Here is a 27963-nt window from a genome sequence, read left to right on the forward strand (position 1 = left end):
AATGTCCATTTGATAATGCAAATTTTAGAGCAGGTGCTGGTCGCCCTTGTGAAAGTCTTGATCTAAATGGGTCTTTTACATGGTTGAATAAAGGTTTAATAAAAAAGGTAGAAATTATTGCTTGTGAGGCTCTTATTTCATGATAGAGCTATAGCAAAACATTTTTTTTGAGGATTGTAATACCTTTTATTGTCACCTGTACCATCTTAAAACTCATCTCCATCTCTACTGGTTACGCTGTTCCACAGTTGAGATGAAGTTGCAGCCTCTTTATGTACTAATTTAAAACTGACAAATGCGCTAAAAAGGCTATTTTCCATGTTTTTTTTTTTTTTGCACTTTGCAATGCACCTTAAAATCTAATGCAATGAAGGTTTTGATTACATTCTCAGTTTAGAGGGTTGATGGACCCCCAGGTTGAGACTCTCTTGACCTTTACTCTTTAGCTTCCAAATCGTGTTTTCTTTGTGTTTACCTTAAAAATAAGAATAACTTTGGAGGCACAAATTGTTATTACTTCCTGCACTACATCTATACATGTTTTTAGCCATGGGCTCCCATATAAAGAGACAGGGATGAGAGGTAAATTAGAGCAAAGGATATTTCTCTCTGTGTACTATTGCAGCAAACAAAATAGTCAAGGAAGCCTTTTACTGTGTGGTACTGAACACAATACGCAGTTGCTGCAGGTTGGCAGGAAATCAGCAGCTCTGTTGTTCAAAGGTTTGTAGGGGAGCGCGGTCGGTGGAGGTAATGAAAGACGTGAGAAAAGGCGGGCGAATCAAAAAGGAAAGCAGAGAATATAAAAGGGGTGGAAAGGCGGTAGGGTTAGGGGCGGCAGAAAAATAAAAGGAGTGTTAACAAGGCCGTTTTGGACCATCAAAAAGTTTTCATTCATTTTAAAAGCCTGTCCAAAACCAGTTGCTCAGATCTGGTGGCAATACACATCCTGGGTGATCTGAAGATCTGTTCAAATGCATATTTGGATGCATGGTAAGGCCGTTAAAGTGATTAAACACACTTCAAATGCAACCAAAGTACCCCATGTCTTTCTGTTGTGGTAACAACCAATAGATCTGACATACCTGGTATCCTAATAATGATTGCACACATTGGCATCACTATATTGTGAATTGCTATCTTCAACACAGGACCAACTATGCTGTTGTGAAAGGTGTAACAAAATGCTGGTGTAAACAGGAAAGCCGTGTTGAAACAGCCGATGGTGGACTCATGCGCCGGGAGAATAAACGGGGTAAAAGCTTCAGCGTGCGTCTTTCGAGCTCAGCTAACACGCAGCTCTTTAGGTTCACAAATAATTGATTTTTTTCCCCTCCTTTCCCTCCCTCATGTTACTCCTGTTACATAAACCATCTTACTGGAATGTTGGTCATCTAAATCTGACTAAGATGAATATGAAACATGTTTATGGGCACATAATGAAATAGTTCAGGTCAACCTTGTGGCTCGCAAAGCTGGAATAAAGCATTTTTAGCCATTTTTATTGAAATGATTGTGACAGCAATTTATTTTGGGACATATAAGGTACCGTAAATATCTTATCAAAGTCGTTTAAATCTAATTATGAATTGTTTCCATACCAAACTGAGGATTTAATCACAGGAATATGAACAAAAGCAGAATCAGTCCCAATTTATGGGCAACAATGCGTTTCAGAAAAATCTGTAGCCCTAAGGTACATTCGAGCTGTTAGGACCTTTTCAAGGTACAAAGGAAGTTTTCTGGGTCTTTATTTGTCCCAGAAAACTTCCTCAAACTATAGGTAACAAAAAAAAAAACGTATTCCAACAGGGGCATTAGTACTTTTGACATCCACAGCGTCTGATCTAAGGAGTCATGTGAAGATGAATGTTAATGCTAGGTGTGAACTAGCACACTTCACATCGCCAGGTCTTAACAGAAAATAACTTGGGCCTTTGACACAGCTGCAAACAAGAGAGGACAGAGTTGTCCCTGCATTTCAAACCTTCATGTCTACATCTCTCTCTCTCTTTCAGTAACTCCAGAAAGTAGCCAGATTTAAATAGCCCGTCCTGAAACTAGCCTGGGTGCCGTATTTACTCTATCCCCCTGACAGAAGGGCTGCAGTCACTTCTAAAAGCATCTGCAAATTCTCCGGGAGAAATAACATTCTGCTGTCTGTTGAGGATGAATGGCCCACATTCCTTTTGTGTTATAGTCATTTAATTCTCCCCCCCCCCAGCCCTCTCACCGTGGCGTTAACAGATTACACTTGGCAGAGACCGGATGAAAGGCGGCGGTGGCTTGGCGCGTGCTCACTTTGGAGAAACAGATACAGCCGGATCCATTTCTCAAATATAATATTCACAAATCCTGTCAGACCAGCAAAAGCTCCGATAATAAAAGGGAAAGGATTACCAAAATCTCACTACACACAAAAAAAGTAGCCATAGTAGCAATAATAGGCTGCAGGATGGTCAAAACTTCAAAGGCAGCTTGGCTTGTCAGAATGAGAGAGCAGATATGCTATTTCTTCTTCCGCTCCGTCCCACTCTGCTCTCCGATGGACAGAAAGTAATGAGCACATTATTAGGGACAATTTGTCTTCATTTGCCATTCTTCAGCAGCAAAGGGAAGCCATGACATCCTGCCAGTGACTGTGCAGGCGGTGGGACCAGGTGGGTGGTGGCAAGAGAAATGAGAGAAGAGAAAGGACACTAAGGGGTAGAAAAGTCGAGAATTCCTGAGACCTATAAATCAGGAACAAATGAAATCAGTAGAAATTAGAATCGGAGAGAAAAGATAAGTCATTAAAAAAAAAAACTAAACATTTAGGTTGGGACTATTTGGTGGCATTTTTCAAATACTTGCAACTGGGTCTGACTATGTGATCATTCCACTTCCGATTAATACGGCTCATCGGACAGTGGTGACGAATTGCTGTAATAAAGGCAAATTGTAAGAGGGTGTGTTTGTGTGAAAAAAAAAAAAAAAGAAGAGGCGATGGGAATAAGATAGGAGCTTGAGTGAGATAAAAGAAGACAAACGATAAGGAGGAGAGGACGGAAAGCAGGAAAAAAAACGTTTGGTAAGAAGAAAAGCTGGGATGGAGTTTCATGAGATTTCTCTGCTTGCCACATTGTCAGTCATAATTGGCTGCTTTATTTCCTTTTTGTTTTGCTAATCAACTTCACATTTAGAGAAAATTAATATAACCTCTGAGTAAACAACAAGCTTAAAACAAAATCAGGAGAAGAAATGTGAAACAAAACTTTAAAAGATGCTTTCAAGAACCTTAAAAAACACTCAAAACAACAGACCTATCAAAAAGCAGATTTTAAAGTAGCAAAGTGCAAATTCCAGCGCTTTTCCAGACGTCTGCCCCCTCTGGCGACAAGCTGAAATGACACCAGTGTTGTGCACGTGCTTGGGAGAAGAAGCAAAGCATCTGCGGCTGCGACTGCACAGCTCTTTTGTTTAGAGACATGATGTCTTATGAGGTAAGAAAGTCATAAATATTGAAGTTAGCCCGTGTTCTCTCGCTAATGCATTGATTATGGCAGACTCAACAAGGTAGACGAGAGCATGCAGCGCGTCACACCCAGGCACACGCCCAGAGAATACGACCCGAATCACTCTGTCATGAAGTGACTAAAGGAGTCTATAGAGGCAACTGTGGTAAATAGAGGAAAACTGATTTTACACGTCAAACAACGGTAAGGGCATGTCCAAATAAATAAAGAAACAAACCTTTAAACCTGCGTAATGCTCCTTTAAATAAAGTTTATGAAATAATGCAGGGACACAAAAAGTTAGTTTAAATCAAAACCCTATAAGATAAATATTTATTTACAGTACCAAGATTGTTGTTGAAACCAATACACCACATAGACTCCAACAGAGGAAAATATGTTTTTCTGAACCATACAGTACAATCAGCTGATAGATATAATGGTCCTTCTGAGAAACTGAAATTTTATATTTCATTAGCAGCAACCCATAAGCATCCAAGCTAAGAGAAATAAACACCTGAAATGTATCAGTATGTGAGGAATGAATCCGAGCTTCACTGAATTACATGACCTTAGCAATGATATTTTCATTTACTGAAATACACTCGGATGTGGCTGAACTTACTGGATTCTCAACCAGACTCGAACAATTTTCATTCTGAAATAAAATATTGTTTTGAACAATATCAAGCACTGCCAAAAGGGAACTGAAAGTAAATCAAATTTTCTTGAAATTAATGTATTTTTCCTTAATTTAAGCAGGTAAATAAGACTATTTACCAATGGAATGAGTATCTGTACCCCTAAAATAAGATAATTAGATATCCTGCACTTGAAATAAGATGATAGAGATGAAATGTTCCTATTTTAAGTGCAAAAATCTTATTTCATTGGCAAACAGCATTATTTACCTGCAAGGAAAAATACATTAATTTCAAGAAAATTTGACTTACTTTTGGTTCCCTTTTTGCAGTGAGGTTGAACCATATATGCAGAAATGACCTAATTTCACCAATGTCATTTATTCACCGCCCCGCAGTACGGATTATACACCTGGAGGCGCATGAAGTACACCCTAATTTGTAATGCTAATAACGATGTGAGTAACGCTCAATCATTCACTGATGTACATGGCACCTGTTAAGGATGACATGCAGACCAATCACGAATGACAGACACCGGTGGAAGAAGCACTAACATCTAAATGAAAGACACAAATGAGAGAAACAGACATTTACACTCAAAATTTCACCTTTAATATCACCATCAATGAGGGCATCTGAGGAAATCCGTGGCAGCATGAAGTCGAGGAGAAAAAAATGTATTATTTGTTGAAAAGAAGATTTAACGAGGAAGGAGCTTTGTTCAACCTCCTAAAAGACCCTTTTCATTACATTTGAGGAACAAAGTATGTATGTTTGTGTTTATACACTGCAAAAAGGGAACTAAAACTATGTCTAATTTTCTTGAAATTAGTGTATTTTTCCTTGATTTGAGCAGGTAAATAAGATGTTATGCCAATAGAATGAGTATTTAGACCCCTAAAATAAGATCATTAGATATATTGCACTTGAAATAAGATGATGAAGATGAGTTGTTCCTATTTTAAGTGCAAACATTTTATTCAATTGCCATATTATCTTATTGATTATAAGATAATCAATTATTGATCTGCTCAAATTAAGGAGAAATGCAATAATTTCTAGAAAACATGACTTACTTTTAGTTCCCTTTTTGCAGTGTAGCACATATTTAAGCAGATAAACCCCTTGCACAGCCTGAGTGTTCAAATTACTTGAAAGACAGCAGTTCAATGCAATTCTGCCGATTATCTGTAGGAGAAACATAGTTTATTACTCTTTCCAGCGCAAGCAACAGCACCAGTTACGCAAGAGATCTTTTAATAATCAGAAAATGTTCAGTAATAAATGTTCTGAGTATTTGTTCAGGCCAATCTGTGAGCATGAAACGCATTAGATTGTGAAAGTGGAGCCTGAACACAGGCAGGTATTTTCCTGTAGGGTTGGCTCCAGATAGGGACAAGATCTAAATTCAGGTTCATCTGCCAGCTTTAATTTTTGCTCCACTCTCCTTCGAGGATGACATGTACAAACCAGTTCAGGCAGGCATGTTCCTCTATAAAAAAAAAAAAAAAAAAAAAAAAAAATAGCCTGATGTGTTCTGGGAATAAACTATGGAAATACTCAAAAACAACAGCAGCCATTCGTATTGTTGGTACCTGTAACCTTAATGTTAGCCTTAATCTGACCTCAATTCACATCTCAAAAATAACCCTAAACAGGATAATAATAATAAGATTTATCCTCATCAAGATCAGGTACAGTCCCTTTAGGCAGACCTAACAAGGTCCTAAGAAGGTAACAATCCACAACCACACATAAACAGTCAGTCATGAATCTTCCTCCAATCAATCAGCTTCATGCAATTCACCCATAAACTCATAACCGGCCATCTTCTCTAAAATGTAGCAGATCACTGATGTACATAAGAAAGCAGTGTGTGTGTCTGTGTGTGTTTGTGTATTTAGTGGCACACCTGCGAGGCTGTCAGGTCGAGTCATCCTCTCGTAAATGTCGTAACTCTGAGGTCCATAGGGGTCAGTGTTGTGGAGCATGGAGCGGGGCAGGGTTGAGCTGTAGTGCTGGGGCACAGCGGTCATGCTCGCCCTGACTGGAGATGAAGAGTGAGCAGGTTGCTTGGTCAGCGGAGGGTTGACGCCGTCCACCATCGTCAGAGGCGAGCCCATGCGGCCCGACGATGACCCTCCCGAGGTCTGATAGGGCGAGGCGGTGCGGCTGGCGGAGCCGGACCGCGAGTTTGTGGAGCTGATGCGTCTCAGTCCGGCAGGGGAGGTTTTCTGGAGGGAGTATGGTGAGCCGCCGCCGCCGCCGCCGATGCTACCGGTGCGCTGCACAGAGGGCAAGGTTGGGAAGTGGACGTTGGAGAGGGGTTTGGGTTCTGTTATAACCGGTGATCCGTAGGCACTGCCAACCGGGGTGCGCAGGGAGCCACGGGAAGGGGAAATACTGGTGGTGTAGGCTGGCGAGTGAGAGCGAGAAGGCACTGAGCTGACCCTCCGCATAGCACGGCCAGGCAGAGCTGCTGTGACTGCTGGAACCTGCGGAAAAAAATAGAACAGCGTGATTGCCAATGTGTCTCTTTAGCCTAAAAGTTGTAATAAAGAATATTAACACGCTGCGTTGAACTCTCTGACACACACCAATTTCTGCAATAAGAATGACATTTTAAACAACACGGCATTACATAAGGCGTTTCATCACAGGGCTTGACCTTACTGTAGGCCATGTTTACTTTATCTCCCCCCCTCCAGAGTGTGACAGCATCATTTTGGTTCTCAGCAGTCTCTGTGTGCAAAATTGTTTTAGGTAGAACTGCTCAGTTCACTATGCACCTTCTGTGCTTTAAGGCCTTTACATTTCCACAATCGCAAAGCAAAAACAACAGTTTTGGTAGTAGACCCCGAGCTGGAATGGCATTCTCAGACTTTGAGCAAAAACTAGCCCGGTTTTATGGCCATATAATAATAATAATAATAATAATAATAATAAATATCTAACATGCTCAACTTGCTTTTCAGTTCTTCAAACTGCTGATGAAATAAAAGCAAACTGATTAATACAGTTACATAACATTATTTACTGTTATGTTGATTCTGATTACAGACTTAAGTAAAAACACAGAAACAAACTTCGAAATTGCAGAACGCTCGATGTAAATTACACCTTTCTGCTGTTGAACTCAATGGAGTAACACAAGAAGGTAGCTGTAATTAGCCAGTTAAATGGTTGGACTTTCAATTTCAATAGCAAACCTGTGATTTTAAAACAAGATTACCTTAAATGGGGACACGTCATGCTAAATCCTCTTTATTAGCCCCTGAATACATGTTGTTGTGTAGTTGGAGTCTCTATGAGAACGTTTTGGACTTTAGACCAAAGCATTGCAGTTCCACTTTATGTGGAACACAAGTTAATGCTTTAAATGTGAAAAGGAAGGTTTTAAAAAGCATGGTATGTCCCCTTTAATAGAAATGATGGATGGTTGGTTTCCACACCAAACTAAAACAGGTGACAAAGATTCCCATCAGCCGGCTGACATCACTGCATACCTGGCCCACGCCTGTTTGGTAGCCGTATTAATGAGAGGGTGTGTAACAAACAGCAACATGCTTTAAATACACTTGCTGTGATTACCTGGGCTGAAGCTTGCCCCTCAGCCCTGGCGTTCCTCATTAATGTGCCGGTGCCAGCTCCAGGGAAGGAGTGCTGCATCTTGAGCTCGGCCTTGCCCTGGTTCTGCCTGCTGAGGTAGCCACTGCTGGCATCCTGATAGCCGCTGTCAGAGTAGGAGTTCATCTGAGCCGAGCCACACGAATTCCCTGCGGACCCTGAGGGAGAGAGGGTGACAGGAACAGGCATGGATGAAATGTAGAGGAAGGAGACAGATAAGGGTGAGAAACTCAGGGCTAGATACCATAAGAGGTTTCATAACAGCTACGACCTTTACCGACGTGGCCTTTCTAATGGCCCGGTAGGAAGACAACACACCTCTAGCAAACCCATGATTTAATGTGCCATAATTTAACCTTTCTAAAATATGATGAATGATCAAGTGTTACCATCACTCGTGCTAAAGAAAAGCCAACGGTAATGCCACTGCTTGAAATCGGGAGGAGAACGTGTGGGAAAAAAAAGACCTCTTCCATCTGTAGCCTCTGCTAATGTGTTTGTAAGGAGATTTTTTCCAGCGCTAAACTGGTGCTAGTGTTCTCTCTTTTCCAACCAGTGCAAGCACAGCCTCTAAAACAGAGAAACTGGTGCTAGAATTTTTGGACCAATAGAGGAGAGATCAAAAGTTAGCACACAGCTTCAGTCGCTTCAGCTAAAAACCACTAATCAGGCCCGAAACCTGGGTGTAGTGATGGACTCAGACCTGAACCTTCAAAAGCATCTAAAGACAATTACAAGGTCGGCTTTCTATCACCTGAAGAACATTTCTAGGATTAAAGGACTAATGTCTCAGCAGGATCTGGAAAAACTAATCCATGCGTTTATTTTTAGTCGAATTGATTACTGCAACGGTGTTTTCACAGGACTTCCTAAAAAGTGGGTCAGACAGCTGCAGCTGATCCAGAACGCTGCTGCCCGCGTCCTCACTAAGACTAAGAAAGTAGAGCACATCACCCCAGTTCTAAAGTCCTTACACTGGCTCCCTGTATCTGAGAGAATAGACTTTTTTTTTTTTTTTTTTTTTTTTTTTTCATTTTGTTTTAAAATGCTGTTTAGTATTGCTGTATACTGTTTTTTGTATTTGTATTTTACTGTGAAGCACTTTGTGATTTTTAGCTGAGAAAAGTGCTATATAAATAAATTTTACTTACTTACTTACTTACTTTAAAATCCTTCTGTTAGTCTATAAATCCTTAAATGGCTTAGCACCTAAATACATTACAGACTTGTTATCAGTGTATTAACTTTCCAGACCACTAAGGCCTTCTGGCTCCAGCCTGCTCTGCATACCTAGAACCAGAACCAAATACGGAGAAGCAGCATTTAGTTCCTATGCTCCACTTATCTGGAACAAACTTCCAGAAAACTGTAAAATTGCAGAAAGCCTGAGTTCCTTTAAATCGAGATTAAAAACACATTTGTTTGAAATTGCCTTTGAATGTTCACGTTAAACTGTTTTACTGTTTTTAAATGTTCTTTTTTTGGTTTCTACATTCTATCCCTACTTGCTTTTATTCCAATATTTTAATAATGTAAAGCACTTTGCATTGTCTCTGTACTGAATTGTGCTTTATAAATAAATTTGCCTTGCCTTACAAAGGCTAGAGGGAATAGTGCCTTAGGAAGGTGGGGTGGGCTTCCCCTTTTTGATTAGGTTCAACAAGCTAATCAAAATGAAAGCTTTTCCACTTTTACTGTCCATTTTAACAAAAATAACGGAGCTTTATCATTAATACACATCCAAATACAAACGTTCAGCGTGAATTTATGACAGATATTACAACAGTGGTGAGGCTTTAAACATGCAACCTACACGAACCAGGGAGCTGAGGGGAGGAAGGAGGGATAAAAGGATGGAAAGCAAGCAGATGCCTGAATGGATTGATGCGGGGACAAACGGATTGAGAATAGCAGGATGGATAATAGAGTGTGGAAATAGAAAATATTTCCCTGTACTCTTTCTTTTCCTCCCAGACCGGGAAAATACTTGAATTAAATTCCTGGGTTTCTGTTACTACAGGTGTGATCAGGTGTGCTCAGCACAGGAAAGTGATTTCTGTATAACTGCATATGAATTCGACCGGTTTGAAAAGTGTATTGAGATGACATCTTTTGCAATTTGGCATGACATGAACTAATCTGAATAAATAAACAAAATATATACACTCGCTGTCTCACCCTCCAGCGGTTTGATGTAACCCATCACAGGTGCTTATGTGGGTCAATGCAATGGATACAGCGGCGCTGAAAACCGCTATTTGTATGATGAAAATGTTGCTTCCAAATCCATTCATAAAAAAAAAAAAAAACAGAGTCTGTGTTTTAATATTGTGGGGACTCCTTAACAAATCCTGCTTTCTTTTGCGGCTGAGAGAGCAGCTGGTTAGGACTGTAGCAGCATTCACAGAAACAGACTGTTGTTTCAAACAAATTAAACTGGGGATATGACGCCATCTGTTTGTGGAGATAACTATTGTGACTTGTGTCGTTAAATTGTCTCGCCGGAAATTCAGAATATACCAGAAGGAGGACCAAAGTAATCACACTAGTGTGCACATTCGGTCGCAGTAGATGCTCAGCAGGAAGGGAACTAGACTGACAGAGTGACTCCTTCAGCAAAATCACCAGCATCACACTAATGACCCTGTTGGATATTTGAGAGAAAAACTCCAGGATTGTTTTCAATATTACAGTGCCTTGCAAAAGACAATATCCTTAACCCCCTCTAACATGTTTACATTTTATCATGTAACAAGCAAAACGTGTTATGTGTTTTGGTTGGGATTTAATTTAATAGACCAACACAAAGTAGTAAATAATAAAGAAGTGGAAAGAAAATTAGCACATAGCTGGCAATTAAAAAAGCAATAATAATCTGAAAAGCATAGCATACTGTTGCATTGAGTGAATACTTTGTAGGGTTGTAGGGGTTGTTTAGGGGTAGGTCTCTACTAGCTTTGCATATGTGGAAACTGAAATTTTTCAGTCAGAGCTTTTATTTTTTCAAGCATTGCCACAAATTCTCGGTTAGAGATTTGGGTGTTTTTCATTGGGCCATCCCATAAACTAATATGCTTTGGTCTAAACCCTGCTACTGTAGCTCTGGTTGTATGTTTAAGACCTTGTACACACGTAGCCGGGTATATATAAAAACGAATATCTCCCCCAAACCGTACACACAGGATCGTTTTTGGAAAAGTTTTCATCCACACAATTCGTGTAAATTCACCACTGACTGTTGTTTTAAACATGCGAGACGCATAAGATGCAGTGGATGAAAGGAATAACTGCATAAAATTGCGTCTGTTTACCCAGATACCCGGCTACGCGTGGACAAGGCCTAAGATTGTTGTCCTGTTAGAAGGTGCAACGCCTTCCCTGTCTCGTGTGCGTTGGAGCATTTTACAGGTTTTCTTCAAGGATTGCCCTGTTTTCGGCTCCATCCATCTTCCAACCAACTGTGAACAGCTTCCACCTTCCTGCCACCATCATGTTTCACCATGGGGATGGTGCACTCAGTGTTATGTGCATCGTTAATTGTCCAGCCAAACAGAGGGGATTTTTTATTTTTTTTGCATGTAGGCCACAGAGTTAAACATTTTTTTTTCATCTAACCAGAACATCCTCTTCCACATTTTTGCGGTGTCCCGTTCATGGCTTATGGCAAACTGTAAGAAAACTAAATCTTGCAGATTTCTTTTAACAATCGCTTTCGTCTTGCCATTTTCTGTAAAGGCCAGATTTGTGGAGTTCACAAATAATAACTATGTTAAGATACGGTTCAGCCTAGGGCTGAACAATTAATCGCATTTTCAATATAATCGTGATTTAAAATAACGCAATTTCCAAATCGCAGAGGTCTGCAATTTTTGGCTATGTAACAATTAGGGAATTAGACACGTCCATTAGGTGTCAGTAAAATGTTTGAAGTGGGTTTGCCTCCACATGGAAGGGAAGACAGTTGCAGCAGTGAGATAATCCAATTTTATTACTTGTTTTAGAGTTTGTATAATCATACAAAGCATTAAGTAGTTTTATGTCAGTTTAATACATAGACTTGCTTGTTGGTTGGACTTTGCACTTTATGTTCAACAAGGATTGATGTCCAATTAAATTAAAAGCTGTTCTCTTGAATAACATTCTGATCAATAGAAACATTAAAAGTTCATATTTAAAATAGTCCTTGTTTACAAACATCTTTATTTAGAGGCCATTTTTGTTGCTTGTGGTTAATGCGGAGAAAAGTCAAAACTGCAATTTTGGCTGAAATATATTGTAGGCAGAACGCAATGATTACTGCTCCGAGTTTAGAAGTGGGTCTTTTAGCAACTAATCCACATGGCGAGGAAACAAATTGATTTGTTGTTTGTATATATTTTGAAACACATGATAAATTAAACTGGAAAAAAAATCAAATTAAATCACTATATTAAGAAAAAAAAATCGCAATTATATTATTTTACAAAATCGTTCAGCCCTAGTTCAGCCTAAGCTGTGCGATCTCTGCTTTTCCCCCAGAATTACCCTGGTACTCTGGGCTGCTTCTCTAAAAACAACGCCCACCTTGCTCAGCCTGTCCGTTTGGGTAGAAGCTATCCCATGGTAGCACTGCACTGTCCCATGCTCTTTCCCCTTTTGGCTGACTGATTGAAAAGTGCATCAAGGGATGTTTTAAGCATCAGTGCTGTTTAATAAGCTAACTTTGCTATACATGTCTTCACAGCTTTATCTGTGACCTGTTTGCTGGGTTTCTTGGTCCCCGTGATGCTGTTTGATCACTTTTGTTCTCTAACAAATCTCTGAGGCTTTTACAGAACATCTGCATTAATAATGAGGCCAAATCAGATGCAGTTGGACTCTTATTAACTACTGTATTTCTTTGGACCATAAAGTGCACCGGATTATAAGCAAAACATGTGTTGCATAACATCAATCTGTGAGAAAAATGTAAGGATTTTACTGCAAATAGGTAATTTCAGAATGGTTTTGTTTGATGGTAGCACAGTAAAGGGGGCAGAATACAACTGTGTTCCACCTTTTTCCAGATTAGTTATTGGAAAACCTCTAGAAAACCTTTCTTCCATTTTATAATGTGCACTTTTTGTGGGTTTAATCACACAAACACCCAATAAAAATAAAACAAATGTCTGTAAAAAAAAAAAAAAAAAAGGGATCGTCCCTTCTGCCCCTATATTTCCTAATTAAAGAAACAACAACAAAGAATCCAACAAAAAACAAAGCATGTGTATAAACAACAATTTATAGGTGCAATCATTCCAAAGGGGAGCCATGAGAGCTTGCAGCTTGCTGTGAGGATGAAGTGAGCGCTACAGATGGGCCATCACTATACAGTTTATCATTTTCTTGACATCTTCTTTTTTTCTATAGGAATTTTTATTTATTGTGACAAAAAAAAACTCTTATAGTGTTCAGATACTCTAAAAAAAGTATGGTTAGGATTATTACTTTTGCTATTCTTTCAACGAGAGCAGCAATGAATATAAATGTTTTTAAAATGTGATTAAATGCAGTTGTGACGTGATATACAGCAATAAAATTGCACAACCTAATATAACTGGTATCCTGAACAGGCCTACTCAATAACTGGTACAGTATGTAGCTGTATATTGATTTTCATGCGCGTTTCTTCCAGAGCAGCATTCATGTTTGTGGGGCTTTGACTGCAGTGGCGTGCTGTCCCGGCTATACGATCTATGCTATAAAAGATAGCAGTGAACACTCCTTATTTCTCCTTTCATTGTGATATCATGATAGACTTTTAAGACTATGTCGCCCATCCCTAGTGACTGCCACAATCAGATTATGTGTCGCCACTCTGGGTCTTGTGGGGCGAGTGCCTCCACGCTAGCCAGCAGGGAAACAAATTTAATTTCCCATCATTCTGAATCTGTATCTCCCCAAAAAAACTTACAAGACGAAATAAAGGAACACTGTTTCGAGGAGGCTGTGTGACAGGCTCTTCCAGTTAACGGTATGATTAAAACAATTAGTAGAAAACTTTAGAAAGAGAAATAAAAATATCTAGTGAAAATCAACATTAAAAAAAAACTAGAAAAATTTGCATTTCCTGCGAAAATGCACTGTGAATGCAGATAGCTGAATGATTAAGCAAAAGATGCAGAAGATCTTTGAAGAAGAGAAAAAATAGCTGAAAAGCATTGAAGAAGTTGAAAAAGTTGAAGAAGTTGAAAAAGTTGAAGAATTTGAAAGAGTTGAAGGATTTGAACATGAAAGAACAATAGCTGAATGATTAGAAGAAGAAAAAACTGAGGGAAAGGCACCAAACATTTCCTAACTCATTCTAAACACTGAATCGTTTAACAAAGCAGAAGTAGAATTTCAAACTTGAATATACTGTAGCCATATTGTGGGCCTGCATTTCTAGGGAGTATAAGGGGTTTCGCCCCCATTGAAAAAGCATTGGATGTTTGACACCTCCTAACTTGGAGATGCTTTACGCGACGAGGCCCAAACTTATTGTGGAGCATTCTGTATAAAGGAGGTACAGACTCTGTAAAGCAGAAGTTTGTCCGAGCTTCCTAGAGCTACTTCCAATAAGCAACATGCTAACCATTAGCCGCTAACATGGTTGTGCTCAGGATCACCGGGTGATTGTACTCTGTCAGTTTGGTCCAAATCCTGTACTGGGAAGTGCCTCAAATAGGGGTGCCAATACTTAATGTCGCCAAACGTCACCAAAGTTCATGGGTCAGATTGGCCTCCTTTAGCAACTCAGCCTCACCACATCTGGGCCCAGAACTCAATATTTGACCAAAATGGTCAGTAGCGCCATTTCCCACATGTGGGTGGTGCTGTATTGGCCAATTGGGTCGTGTCTGGGCATCATGCCAGGTCCTGTTGGAAGCAAAGGCCCAATAGGAAAGCATGTGAAATCCAAAATTGAACAGAAAAATGACACATAGCTGAAAGTCACTTGAAAATTTTAAAATGTCAAGAGGAAGTGACTGTGCAAATTTCAGATTCCTACATTAATCACAGCAACTGCGGTGAGCGTCGAAAGTTGCCATTCTATCTCAATTGATCCTCTCCCTCTGGGCCTCAGAGTTCCGTCGTCATGGAAACTCACTGACACACCTGCAGCGGCCAGTCTAGCCAAGTGCAGAGACTTTGCTCACAATAAGTCCCATTGGATTATAATGGAGAACTTTGCCCCGAACAACGCTTCATATCTCCTGATCCCTAAATGGTAGAGACGTATTTTTTTCTGCGTTTAGTTCGTAACGGATAGGGGAAGAAGAAAAGCTATCGGTTTTTGCTGGAAAAAGTTTAATAAAGGCGTAAAAAATTATGATCTAAAGGGGTTTTTTAAGGAATTTGCAAAATCCTCTAAAAACAGTCCCGAACAAATCGCTCTAGCTGAAAAAGTATAAGAGATATCAAAACAATTATTTCACTGTGAGTATCAGCAGGCTTTTGAGGACTATGTTGCTCATTTTTATGTTTGTACAAAAATCGGTGTAGGCACAGCGACGATGTAAAAAGGTGGATCATGTGGAACAATGCAGCTCTAAAGCATTTTCGAGATTTTGCACATTCGCTACTCCCGAACAAATTGTTCCTGCGGAAAAACCGTAACAGTTATCCACAAAATTCCTTTTTTGTGAGTGCCAGAAGGGTTGGGACATTCATATGTGAAAGTCTCATGCCTGTACATCAAACGGTTTAGGAGAAGCGACGATGTGAAAACGTGTGATGTTTTGGATTTTCAGACGTCTTTTTTCAAAACCGCTCCATAGGAAATGAATGGGGGAGGTTTCGGGTTTGTGTCGCTCTGAGGTGATTTGCGAAAAATCTATAAATGCTACACCAATGAGGGTTACATTTCCTGATTCCAGACAAAAATTCCTACGTTTTGATGTATAATTTATGTGGATAGGTTGAAAATTGAGCGAGTGAGAAGAAGTTGTTCGGAGAAGAAGAATTTGTTGAATTTCTAGAGTGCGCACTCTATAACTGCCTCCTTGACGACCATAGCAACGCATGTTATTTGCTGAATTTCTTGAAAAGCCAAAATTATTTTAAGGAGGTACTATATGAAAATGGTAAAAGATATGAAAAAGCTGAAATAGACCATAATAGCTGAAAGATATCACTACATTTTAAAAGTTGAATGGCGTTTCTAGCTGAAAGTAGGCTGAAGCAGTAAGCTGCCAAAAAGCAGCTGAAATGAGCGGAATTTTAGTGAATTACATTCATTTCCTATGGGAGAAAAAAAGCTGAAAATTTGCAGAAAAAGCTGAATATTTTAAAAAGTTGAAGAGTTAAAAGTACAAAAAGACATAGCCATCCATTCCAGAAGAAGCTGAATAGTTTAAAAGTTGAATGGTTGAAATCGGAGAAAAATTGTAGGAGGAGAAGCGAATCAAACTTTAAACAGTAAAAACGCATTAGGAAGAATAAACACTAAGAAGAAGAATAAAGAATAAAGAGAAACAGGATCTCAAGAACTGTGAATGCCTACTGCATTCACAGTAATAAGCATGTAATAGAAGGCTGCAAAAGATATAAGTCAGAATGTAATAACAGACCCTCACTTTCATGAAGGGAGGACTGCTCCGGGGAGTACAGAGACACCTGCTCCGACTCGGCCCTGATTCGGTAGCTGGGCGACTGGGAGCTGTCAGTCACTCGAGACTTGGTATCCCCCGAGGCAGAGGTATCTAAGAAAACACAGCAAACCGAGAGTCAGGCCGACAGAACGGGTTTGATTATTTATTAGAGTCATTAAAGCTAACATTTTCCGCTCAGACGAAACAGTACAAACAAACGGGGATTTCTGCAACATTAGTTTCACCATTGTGTACGGCTTGAGTCATTAAATTTTACAGCCTTCCTTCATTTAGGAATTCTAAATTAGGTACAAACACACAGACTACTCTAACAGTTGCCTCCACCTCCATATTTTCTATTTGCATTAAATCAACGGCTGTAGCGGGCAGAAGCTGGAACTGGCCTAGTGTCCATGTGCACCAGGCTTTCCCATAAACCCCATTCAGCATTAAGAGAATGAATGGGTTTCTCTGGAATCACCGGAACAAAAGGCAGACAAGAACACGCAGTTAAACAAACACGGTGTGTCTGGTGCTGTTACATCATGTGTTCTTAGCTGTGTCTGTGAATGAAACCTGAGTCCTACGAGGGAGTCGTCAGTGTTGCTAAAGCTGACCTGTTGAATAAAGCTGTTAACACCAGCCAAAGACTGTCTGACAACTTGAAAGCGTCCACCGTTCAGAGATCTACGAGTGCTCGGCCATTGAGAGAAGAGATTAATGCAAATCAGACTAGGGTAGGTCTTCAGCTGAAATGTCAGAATACGCATCCAACATTCCTGCTGCATTTACACTACCCTTTTCTAACCGATCCGTGCCGAGTTTGGACCGAGCTTGGATCAGTTAACCGCACCGAGCTTGGTTCTGATGACCATTTACACATCACGCTAGCACAGTTTCTCGCCTCCTAGTGACGATCCTTCATTCATTTATTTATTTAAAAGGGGACAGTGTACATTAATCAACATTAAAACAATGTAAATGTACCCGAGTTAGCTAAGGAGTGCTAATTTTCATCGGTAGTCCCCCAGCCAGGTGTACTACTGCTCTCTAGGACTGAAGGAGGGAATCAAGCAAATCAAAATGGTGGCGCCCGTAACATTCAGGAAGCTATGTTTCGTTATAATTGTGATATTTTGTTGTTTGTGGAGAGTCAGGTGAAGAAGGCAACCTTTGGTAAATTTACTTGACAGAGTCAGCTTTTGGGAAGTGGATAAGACAAACGAGCGTCTAATCAGGGCTTACAGACGCAGGAAACAACGACAGACGTCGAGGTTCATCACACTGCTAAGCAGAATCATCACTGGAAATCGTGTGGCACGGTAAGGAAGCTAGTATTTTTATGAATGTCTGAAACCGCGAAACTAGTCAGCTGACTGTAAGGATATGAGGTGGTCTGCTCATGCGCTCTTTGTTATCTGAGAACCGTGCCACTAAAAAACCGTGCCGAGCCCACCCATCGAACTGGTCTAGATTTAGCGCGGTTCGGTTGTGTCTGGCACGGTTCAGTTCAGTTTGCGTTCCATTTACACTCAGTTACCGAGCTCAGACCGTTCTTGGCACGGTTAAAAAAAAGGTAGCGTAAATGGGGCTATACATTCAATCTATATAAAGTCTTGCAAATTTAGATGATGTCATTTTTGACAGAGCTGATTAAAGTAAAACAACCCTAGCTGTAGTCCCTGCGTTTCCATGTAAGAATTTCAGACTTTCCCAGGCGTAACATTCGATTAATTTTGAAATCCAAATTACAAAAAGTCTGTTCAGAAATGATGGCAAGTTTTAGAAACAGAACCTGAAAGAAGATAAACATGAAGGAAAGACAAAGAAAAAGAAGGGAGGTGGTATAGAAAGAAGATGGGAAAAAGGGAAGCATGGCACAAGGAAGGAAGGAAAAAAGGCAGGAAGGACGCAAGGTAGGAGAGAAGGATGAATAACGAAAGAGGAAGGGTAGAGATCAAGAAGAAAGGACAGGAGAAAGGATAACATTTAGATGATGGGATAAGCGTTCACCAAATTAAAGACCTTTCCAGACTGCACAGGGACCCTGACATCCACTCTGCCTGACAGAACAAGAAAAGGCGTAATCACTGTCAGAGATGAGAGGAGAGCAAAGAGAAGCTATATAGCTGGTGTACAAAAGGTGGGTCATTATCACTGGGGGAGTGTTGCATGAATAATTGGCAAAATAGAGGTTTAATTAGGTAAAATTATAAATAAATAAATAAAATGATCTATTTTGCAGTAGCAAACTCTCACACTGAAACTGTGTGAATAACCCACCTTTTATTGCAGTAAAATCTAATTATTGAGAGAAAAAAAAAAAACACATTTAAAATGCTTTTTTTTTTTAAATAAAAGCAACCAATTGTATATTTATTGGTTTCTCTGGTTATAATACCCATCCTCTCAAAATAAATGTACTAAATCAAAAGTTGAATTTAAAAAAATATGAAAGATTATGCAACTGCAATGAAAAATAATAATTTCATTCAAGGCTTTTTCCACCAGGGGTGCCAATATATATGTCAATATATATGACCAACACTGTGTCTTGCCCCTATTTATTAAGGCAGAAGCCAAAAAGAGCAGAAGAGAAACAGGTAGAGAGACAGACGGTATGCACAGAGGGAGCCTGAGAGCACCGTCACAATCTGATGTTAAATGTATGGCAGAGGATCCAGGTTTCCAATTCAGGACTGCCATATGTAACAACTTCCTGCCTACAGATTTGCTTCCTGGAAGCAGGACAAGGTCTGCCAAAGAAATGCCAATTTCATTATTGAACAAAAATTTGAAATGCTGCAATAGTTCAGTTTGTCAGTGTTTTAATTGAAGTTGTAATTTGATATATCTACAATATCAACAAGCACACCCTAATCTGTCTAGATTGAAAAAAGAAGACTCTGCATAGTGTTATTTAGTTGAATTTAATGAATAGTTAGTTTTCCTAGTCATGTTGCAAAAGGTGCAAAACTGGCACTTTTATTTCATTTTAAGAGGAATCAGATATGCAGCTTTCAAATAAGTACATAGTTTAGCACGCGTAAATGAACTGACAAAAAATGAAAAGAAATCAAAGATCAGAAATGACAAAAAACTATTAGACTTCATAATATAAACGTCACAGTGAATGGGTTCTCATTTAAATAAAAAAAATTAAATTCTCTTGTTTGAAAGATGAAAACAGAGTTTTCACTCATTTATTATTATAAAAACAGATATTTTCACCTTTTCGTATTTGAATTTGTATTGTAAAAATTTAGTTTTAAATTCTATGGTTTTATCTACTTTGAACACCTCTAAAACTTCAAGACATGAAGACATGAAGTTTTTCCACAAACTTTTCCTTTTTTGCCTTTATCTGTTTTATTAACTAATGACAGGGGAGATGGGTTTTGTACACTTGTGGTCTTGAAAATTTCAGATACTTTATTATGGGATTTCAGATACTTTATTTCAGATACTTTATTTCAAAAGCTGGATTACTTTTGTTTACTTTAAAATGTTATGTTTCTCTCCCACAAATCCCTGCTCTTTCTCAAAAAATCTTGCTGCGCCTCCTCAAAACTATGTTGCTGGAGTTAGATGTAACATCTGTTCCACAAATATCTTCCACTCTCATCTCCGAAAGTTGTTGGTTCGATTTCAGCTTCCTCCCCATGTGGCATTTAACCCAAAGTTGCCCATTGACCTTCGTCTCTCTGAGTCGATGTGCATTTGTGACTGCAGCCGCGTGTAAAGAACGTCCCGAGTGTCACGGTGCGACCAGAAAAGTGCTGGATAGCTTCAGTGTATTTACTATTTACAGTGATGTCAAAGCCCCGAGTCGTCACTTCATTGACAGGAACTGTAACCAGGCAGAGATACAATCTAGTTCCCAGCAGAAAACAAACGTCAGAGGGCAGGTTTATTTCTCAGAGAAGAAGCTAAGAGCACGAAGCACAGGATTTAAACGGGAGGGGAAGACGTTTAGGAAACAGACAATAAGCCTGAGCACAAAAAAGACTTTCAAGGGGGAGCATAAAACATGTTTAAGCAAGGAATAATTTGTTTTGAGCCTGAGAGCAGAGTTTTGAACAAGACTGTGGATTATAAGGATTCTTGCCCTTGAATTGAAAATTTCAAGCCCCCCCATTTTTGGAAGAGAAATTCCCAAATAGATTAGACACTAAAGCCCTAAAATTTACTTTCTTTTTACCATGACTTTATACTGACTGTTATAATTCATGATATCTATTATTTTATCAAACTGTACCTATTCCAAACGGGCAGTGTCCTTTTTTGGCAACACAAATGAGTCCCTTATATTTTATTCAGACGCCAGCTGACAAAGAGAGAAAGCTTGATTCTGTGGTTCTTTTCCTCGGCTCACGGTGGACATTAGGTGTGACTGCATTGACATTTCCAGGGGCAAGAAGATTTTCTGCAGTATCACTTCTGTCACAGGAGGTGCACACCCTGGCTCATGAATTCAGCAAGAATCTGAGGAATAAACTCGACACCACAAAGCTTGATCTAACAGCCAAAAGGACCTGATCACGCGTGACTGCGATTAATTATCTATATTATGATTATCAATCAAGTCGTTGCTAAAAACGCAGTAATTCTGATTATTCCCACATGCTGGTGTAACACTAATGAAATGCTTGTAGTGAGGAAATGGAGAGCAGACAGCAAATGAGAAAGGGGAGCGGTGTTAATATTCCCAGTGCATATGTACAACTATAACCCCCCATGGGCTGCTCTGACAGAATCGACAATCAAAGATTAATGACTACAGCTGAAATTCTGCTGTGCGCCATGTAATTAATAAGCCATTAAAGACATTAGTAATTTTTTTTCAATATCGGTTCTGTCGTAAAGATCTGATAAGGATGGGGGCTACACAAAGCAAAACAAAACAAAACGCCAAAGGTGCCAGAGGAAAATCCTTTCACAACGTGTCACGGACTGTTTGGCTTGGAGTGAGCAGAAACGGCTCCAATAACTAGAAAAGCAAGAGCAGACCCGGGGCTGTCAGCTGCTTTGTTGAAAAAGTGAGCATTAGTTAAAAAACAAAGAAAACTAACAGAGGAAATGTAAAATATGGCAGAAATGCAATCCACATATCACAGTCACAATACAAACAACGTCTGCTGTGTAGTTATTAATGATTATTTAGAATAGAGTTTATCTGGAAGAGCTGCTGTGCATCAGTAAGTTGCACAACACTGACTGCAGTTCAGAAATGATCTACCCCTCCATTCCTATTACTGCTATTTCACAAATTGTGCTGTGGCAATTGTGTTTTTCAATCAAATTTATTGCCTAGGTGAAAAATGAGAACGGATTTTAAACGCTTCCTTAAACAGTAGCAGCTCATTTTACAGTTTTAGCCGACATACCTGCATTTCTCCATGGCAGGGATTTCTCAGACGAGCTGTAGGGGGGAGAACAGGAAATACAAAAAGTGAATCGACAAAACATAATACAGACAGGAGAGGCACCTATTTTGCAAAGCCTTTCAAAACTCAATCAGGGGTAAAAGATGGTAATCACAGTTACGAAACGACATACCTAAAAAAAAAAACAGAAGTGATCATACTGCAAATACAGACACCTGGTCTGGAAGACATAACCCTGATATGCTAAAGTCAGTATTTACTCCAATGCAGAACTCATTTGTCAGGGGTAGCCAGTCAAAAAGAAATAATACATGAGAACAATGATTTAGCCAGTGTTTAGTTTGAGTTCATCCTCTGGAAAACACAGATATAAAAAAAACAGAAAATCTTGCTAAACCCTCTAATGAGGGTGTAGCAGTGTATGAGACAAAAAGGCTGTCTATGTAATCTATAAGATTTGAAGCTCCTTATTTAGTACTGCTGCTAAACAACTATGCATTGGGTTTTACAAATACATCCTGTTTTATACAAGAGAACTTTGTCTGTATGTATTCAGTCTTAAAAAAATAAGTTGCTTAGCGACATCTTCCCATGTATTCAACTGAAAAAACAACTGAGACCCTTGCAAAAATTGGGTTTTTATGTGACGAACACAAAACGGCACATAGGTGTGAAGTCAAAGAGTAAGGATGAATGCTTTTCTTTTTCTTTTCTACAAATAAAACACCTGAAAAGGGTGACATTTCTTTCCACTCGACTCTCCAGATTCAGGACTTTGTGGAAGTACCTTGATCTACAATACCAGCTGTAAATGTATTAGGTCATGTCTCTGATTTGCATCTAGAAACCTGGATCATTCATCTTGGTAAAACAGCTCAGTTCAGATAGGATGGAGAATACCGGTGAGCATAATTTTTCCCAGTTTTCCCACGTAATCTCAACGGGGTTTAGGTCTGGACTTTGACTGGGCCATTCTACTGTATTTTTTTATCTAAACCATGGTTCCTAGAGTCTCTAAAAGTAGAATGGGAGGCAGATTCTTTAGTTATCAGGCTCCTCTCCTGTGGAACAAACTCCCAGTTTTAGTCCGTGAGCCAGACACCCTGTCTACTTTTAAGACTAGGCTTAAAACTTTCCTTTTTGACAAAGCTTATAGTTAGAGTGGCTCATGTTACCCTGAGCTATCTCTATAGTTATGCTGCTATAGGCTAAGGCTACTGGAGGACATCAAGATCTATTTTTTTCACTCTGCTGAGTTCTCCTACTGTTTTCCAAATTGCATCGTTTGTCGTCATTTCAACTATTAACTTTTTGTTCTCTCTGTCTTTTTTTTCTTCATGGTAGGTACACCATGGCGTTCTGTTATCTATGACATCATCCAGGAGAGGCAGATCGTCCGCTATTACCACATAACATAGAAAGTATTCCTGGATCAATGTGTGCTTCTGTGCTTTTTTTGTGTCCCTGCTCTGTCTTCTCTAACCTCCAGTCGGTCACGGCAGATTACCGTTCACACTGAGCCTGGTTCTGCTCGATACAATCTGCTGGGTTTCCTTAGATAGGAAATTTTTTGACCAATCCGTATGATCTGATTGAATTGTACTTTGAAAAGTGCCTTGAGATGACGTGTTGTGAATTGGCGCTATATAAATACAATTTTATTGACTTCTTTAAACCAAGACTCAAAAATGATAACATATACAGCCATATTTAAACCTTTTTCCTTTTTGTAACAAGAACAAGCTAGCTAAAACGCCATATTAACAGCCACGTATAACAGTGGATACCAGTAAAAATCCATTCTGACAAACACAAAATTTTACTGCTTGTTATTATCACTGACAAGAAGAAGACCTTTAAAGCAGTGTAACCAGCATTTTATTTTTAAGAAGCTTCTGTTTACAGATCAATAATATAAAGCATTAAATATTGCAAGTACTGGCATCTTTTCCATTTTGCTCCAAGGTGACACTAGATGAGCTTTAGTAAGAGGAGCTCTTAGCATTTTAATGAGGATGCTGCCAATTACAGAAAGGAAGTCGAGAAAGTTGTGGTCCACTGGACCACAGCAGATAGAGTAAAAGGATAGCTGTGATCTTCATGGCGATGTGTCTACATGCTAAAAGCCGACCACAGATGTAAACAAGGCTCTGCTCTGGGAAGTAGAACTGTCAGTACTGACACACAATAAGCCTCCATCTTATAAACACTTCAATTCCCATGAAACACTTCTGTTAGCCAGCAAGTAACCCAGTGGGACTTCAACATTCTCCACAGTTTGGGCAGAGAGCAACGTTGGCCATCGCCTTTACGCCAGCAGAAATGAAGTTACCAGCAACACAGGTCTCATGAAATCACCCTCATCAGAACCTTTAAGTGCCCGTTCACCTCTGCTGAGATCCCGCTGTGCTTTTCAAGCTAATCAGTGGGAGTTCTAGCTTTAATGCTGAGCTCTATTCAAACACAAAAATCCTGTGACGAGCATGTCATTTGTCCCTGTTCGCTTCAACAAAAGATGGAAAACTGGTGTTACGTATTTTTTTTTTTTTTTAAGGATCCTATAGGTGGTCCTTTGGCCCTGGTGAGTAAGTAACAGCATTTTCGTTTGTGCAGACTGGTAACTGGTTTTAAAAGCTAAACTCTAAAACATAATCTAAGGGTAACACTACAGCAGCTAGGCACAGAAAAATATTTTTGTTATTATTAAACTGCTATTTACCTATGGAGCAAGCCTGTGGATAAAACTGATATGAAAATTTCAACATTAATATTGCTGTTATGATCGATCAATCCTTAATAATTAGTGCTAATTTAGAAAGATACTGCAAAAAACGATTAATTAAAAAGGTTATCATCATAAGCAATAAATTAAAATAACTTGTAGATATGACATTATTTCACTGATAAATGGACAAAAATAAATATGTTGGTGTTAGAATAAGATTGTTCTATTTCTTACAAGTCAAAACGTTCCTTCTCATTGCTTAAATAACAAAATAAAAAATATAAAGATAAAAAAAATATATAAGAAGAACATTTTAGGGACATTTTTATGGCCATAAAAGTGTCTGTCCTGCTGATGAGGACATTTTTAAACTGCTTAATGTTTTTAAAGCAACTGTAGCATGCTTGTAATGATGTTATGAGTAAACTGTGACTATGTGGACAGGAGTCATTTCCCCCTTAATTAGCTGTCCAACTTCAGACGACTGGTAAATATCACACAGATACTGTGGTTCTATGTCTTTGACAAGCATGACATTTTCAATTAAAGTTGTTAAAAAACACACAAATAAGACGAGTTCAAATGTTTTCCCTCAGCAATCAATTCCAAAAGATGCTCAAAATTGCAAACAGGCTTAAATCGGAGCGAACCGGACTTTCGTACAGTTCTTTCTGAAAACGTGTCAACACCTATTCAGGAGTCTTTGTCAAATCTGGTGGCTCGCTGCTGCGATGACCCGGATAACTGAGAATCTGCACAGGCATGATGCTCAAAATTAACGTCGATATGAATCAACATCATTCCTGGTGTGGATGGGTACTCTAAACCTGACAACTAAAATTTGATTTTCTAGAACAGAAAGTCATAATAAAGGGCCTGAGAGCTGTTTTCAAAGAAATTAAGTACACACCCATATAGCAGCCCCTCTTGGTGCTGTATACCTCCTCTTCAAACAAAAAGAAAAGGGGAAATGGCCACTCGGTGGTGCAAGCTTCAGATATGAAGGCTGCTGAGCAGGAATGAGTATGGAATGCCTAAGGGCATCGAGGCTATTATCACAACGATAGAAAATATCACATGAAGCCATTACACCACACAGCCACGCAAAGCAACAGGTCGGGGTGTTTTTTTTCCTCTTACTAACAGAAGACACTAGAAGAAGACAATTTTGGCTATTTGGAACTATTTAGGGGTGATGTTCAGACATGAAAATAAAAATATATATTTTTGAGTTCATTATTACAGCTGTAATAATCAATAAATCCCTAATACAACAATATGAACATTTGCTTTATTTAGAATAGAACAACTCTGACATGCGCAGTTCTCAAATTTCCCTAAAAAAAACCCACAGAAGAAGAACTTCCATCTTTGCTGAACAACGAAAAATAGTAAACAAAGAAGTATTCTAGGAGTTTGTTTGTCTTCCAGCTGTCCAGGCTGGGCTTGCACGAGGTTCTAATTACGGATGAAATGTTACTGAATAAATAATAATTTTGAGCTCTTTTAATGTTTCCAATAGAAAGGTTGTATTGGGAGCACAGATACTTTAGCTTCCCGTCATTATTTCACCACTCGAGAACGGCGAAATATGTCATGTTTAAGTCGGGTGCACATGTGATTTGGTTTATGGCTGGTTCACACAGCAGGATTTTTAGCCCGATTTTAGCTAGTTTGCTACATTCAGAATAACTTCATCCTGACAAGCGTTTACACGCATGACGATCGGATTATCAATCGGCATAAACCACCTCTCTCATCTGGAATAGAATTTCATTCCGATTGAGCTTAATCCGAACACAATAATCCGATTGGTTTATTTACAAGACACATTTTTATTTCCGATCGGCCATTTATTCCGATTACTTTTGCCCCTGTAAATGTAGCTATTGAGACCTATGTTATAGAAAAATACATGGTTGAAATCCTGATGATTCAGGAAATACTTAATATGCTGTCTGCAAACAAACAAAAAATCTATTGATCTGATGAAGTTGCATATAGGATTATCTCATGTCTGCAAACATGTGGTCTGTAAATATTCCTTCTCTCCTCCACCAGTCCCTACACAGCAGGGGTTCCCATATCTTTTAGCCAGCAACCCCCAAAATAGCAGTGCCAGAGACTGGTGACCCCCTTTAAGGAGGAGGGATTTTTTCTTTATTTTTTGGGAGGAAGATTATGAGGATAAAATCTTAATATTCTGAAAATAAAGCCGACAAATTATAAGAATAAAGTAGTATTTATATAAGAACCTTCCCCCAGCACTAAAATGAGGAACGTGGACCATCTTGTAAAGTTATATTTTGTTATCAATTTCATAGATAAGGAAATACTAAATATTTTCAGCATCAAATCACCTTGTGACACCCCATGAGGTTTCTTGGGACCTCCAGGGTTGGTCTTGACCCCCATTTTGGGAACCCTTGCGTGTACAGCATGCTTTTTTATTAAGATATTCACACCCCAGGAACTATTTGTACATTTTATAATGTAAGAGTGACAAACTTCACACAAAGTAGTACATAATTACGAAGGAAGGTCATACGTGGTCTTCAACAAGCTTAACCTGCATATTTATTCAGCCCTCATAACTCTACACCTCCAAATTAAATGCTGTGCAACTCATTGCCTGCAGCACTCTGTTTGAAATGTAATCTCAGTTCAAATACAACTCTACGGTGAAGATATGTATATATACATATATGTTAATTTCAAACATGCTCCTTAAAAATATAAATTAGAGTAGAAGTAGAAGAAATTTCGTCCAGTACCATGCGGTTCCACACATTAGAGGGTGTGGTCTGTGCTGAGAAGGAAGGAAAAGCCATGTGCTGTGTGTGTGCAGCTCCTCATTACCTGCTGCTCCCAGCGCCTGGTGACTCGGCCCCAAGTCTGCATCTTTCCAGCTGATTGGCCACAATCTGCCTCTCCACTTCCAGCTCCCTGGTCAGCCGCTCAAACTGAAGCTCCTGCACATGAACGCCACAAACACAAACATGTGACTAAAGGCTGAATTAACGCTCACAGAGAGCTTTTTGCAGTTGTATTGACAAATGGGGAGTAAAAGTAAAGGCAGCAGCTTGTTCCCACAGTGTTCTAGTTGGCATCATGATGCAAAAATGTATCTTAAGGGAGAGCAAGTAACCCAGTGTCAAATACGGCAGTTTCCTCACAAAGAGCTTAAAAAAGGCAACACCATGCATGTATCCATACACAATCCTAGGTTGTTGTTTTTTTTTTTACTTAAAAAAGGCTTTCATGTGGCCTATATGATAATGTCATTTCTGCAGCCCACACAGAGGGATGAGCACCACTTTAGTGGGTGATATTTAGCCTTCATGGTACTGTTCCTATGGGAGTTGGGAAGGAATCAGCATTTGACTAATTACCTACCATGAGCAAGGCCATTACTTGCACAGCTCTCTAGCTTCAAGCACTGCATCATGACACTCATAAGACCCACAAGGTCTTCTGTACACAGAAACATTATGC

The 27963-nt window shown here is 39.3% G+C and overlaps 1 protein-coding gene across 9 annotated transcripts in view; it reads right to left on the minus strand.

The window, feature by feature from the left end:
• Positions 1-27963, minus strand: part of LOC105934177 (plakophilin-4) — a 117723-nt gene that overhangs the window by 44746 nt on the left and 45014 nt on the right. For 4 of the 9 annotated variants that reach the window (XM_036139417.1, XM_036139419.1, XM_036139420.1 and 1 more), the window contains 6 exons: positions 27328-27440; positions 21744-21778; positions 16336-16467; positions 7730-7923; positions 6051-6633; positions 4747-4773 (listed from right to left, as the gene is read on the minus strand). In XM_036139417.1, coding sequence (XP_035995310.1) covers positions 4747-4773; positions 6051-6633; positions 7730-7923; positions 16336-16467; positions 21744-21778; positions 27328-27440 — 1084 coding nt within the window. The remainder of the gene's footprint in view (positions 1-4746; positions 4774-6050; positions 6634-7729; positions 7924-16335; positions 16468-21743; positions 21779-27327; positions 27441-27963) is intronic. The other 5 variants (XM_036139425.1, XM_036139423.1, XM_036139418.1 and 2 more) reach the window with 4 other exon arrangements.

The sequence above is a fragment of the Fundulus heteroclitus genome, chromosome 7 (genome assembly GCF_011125445.2).
Source record: "Fundulus heteroclitus isolate FHET01 chromosome 7, MU-UCD_Fhet_4.1, whole genome shotgun sequence".
NCBI lineage: Eukaryota > Metazoa > Chordata > Actinopteri > Cyprinodontiformes > Fundulidae > Fundulus > Fundulus heteroclitus.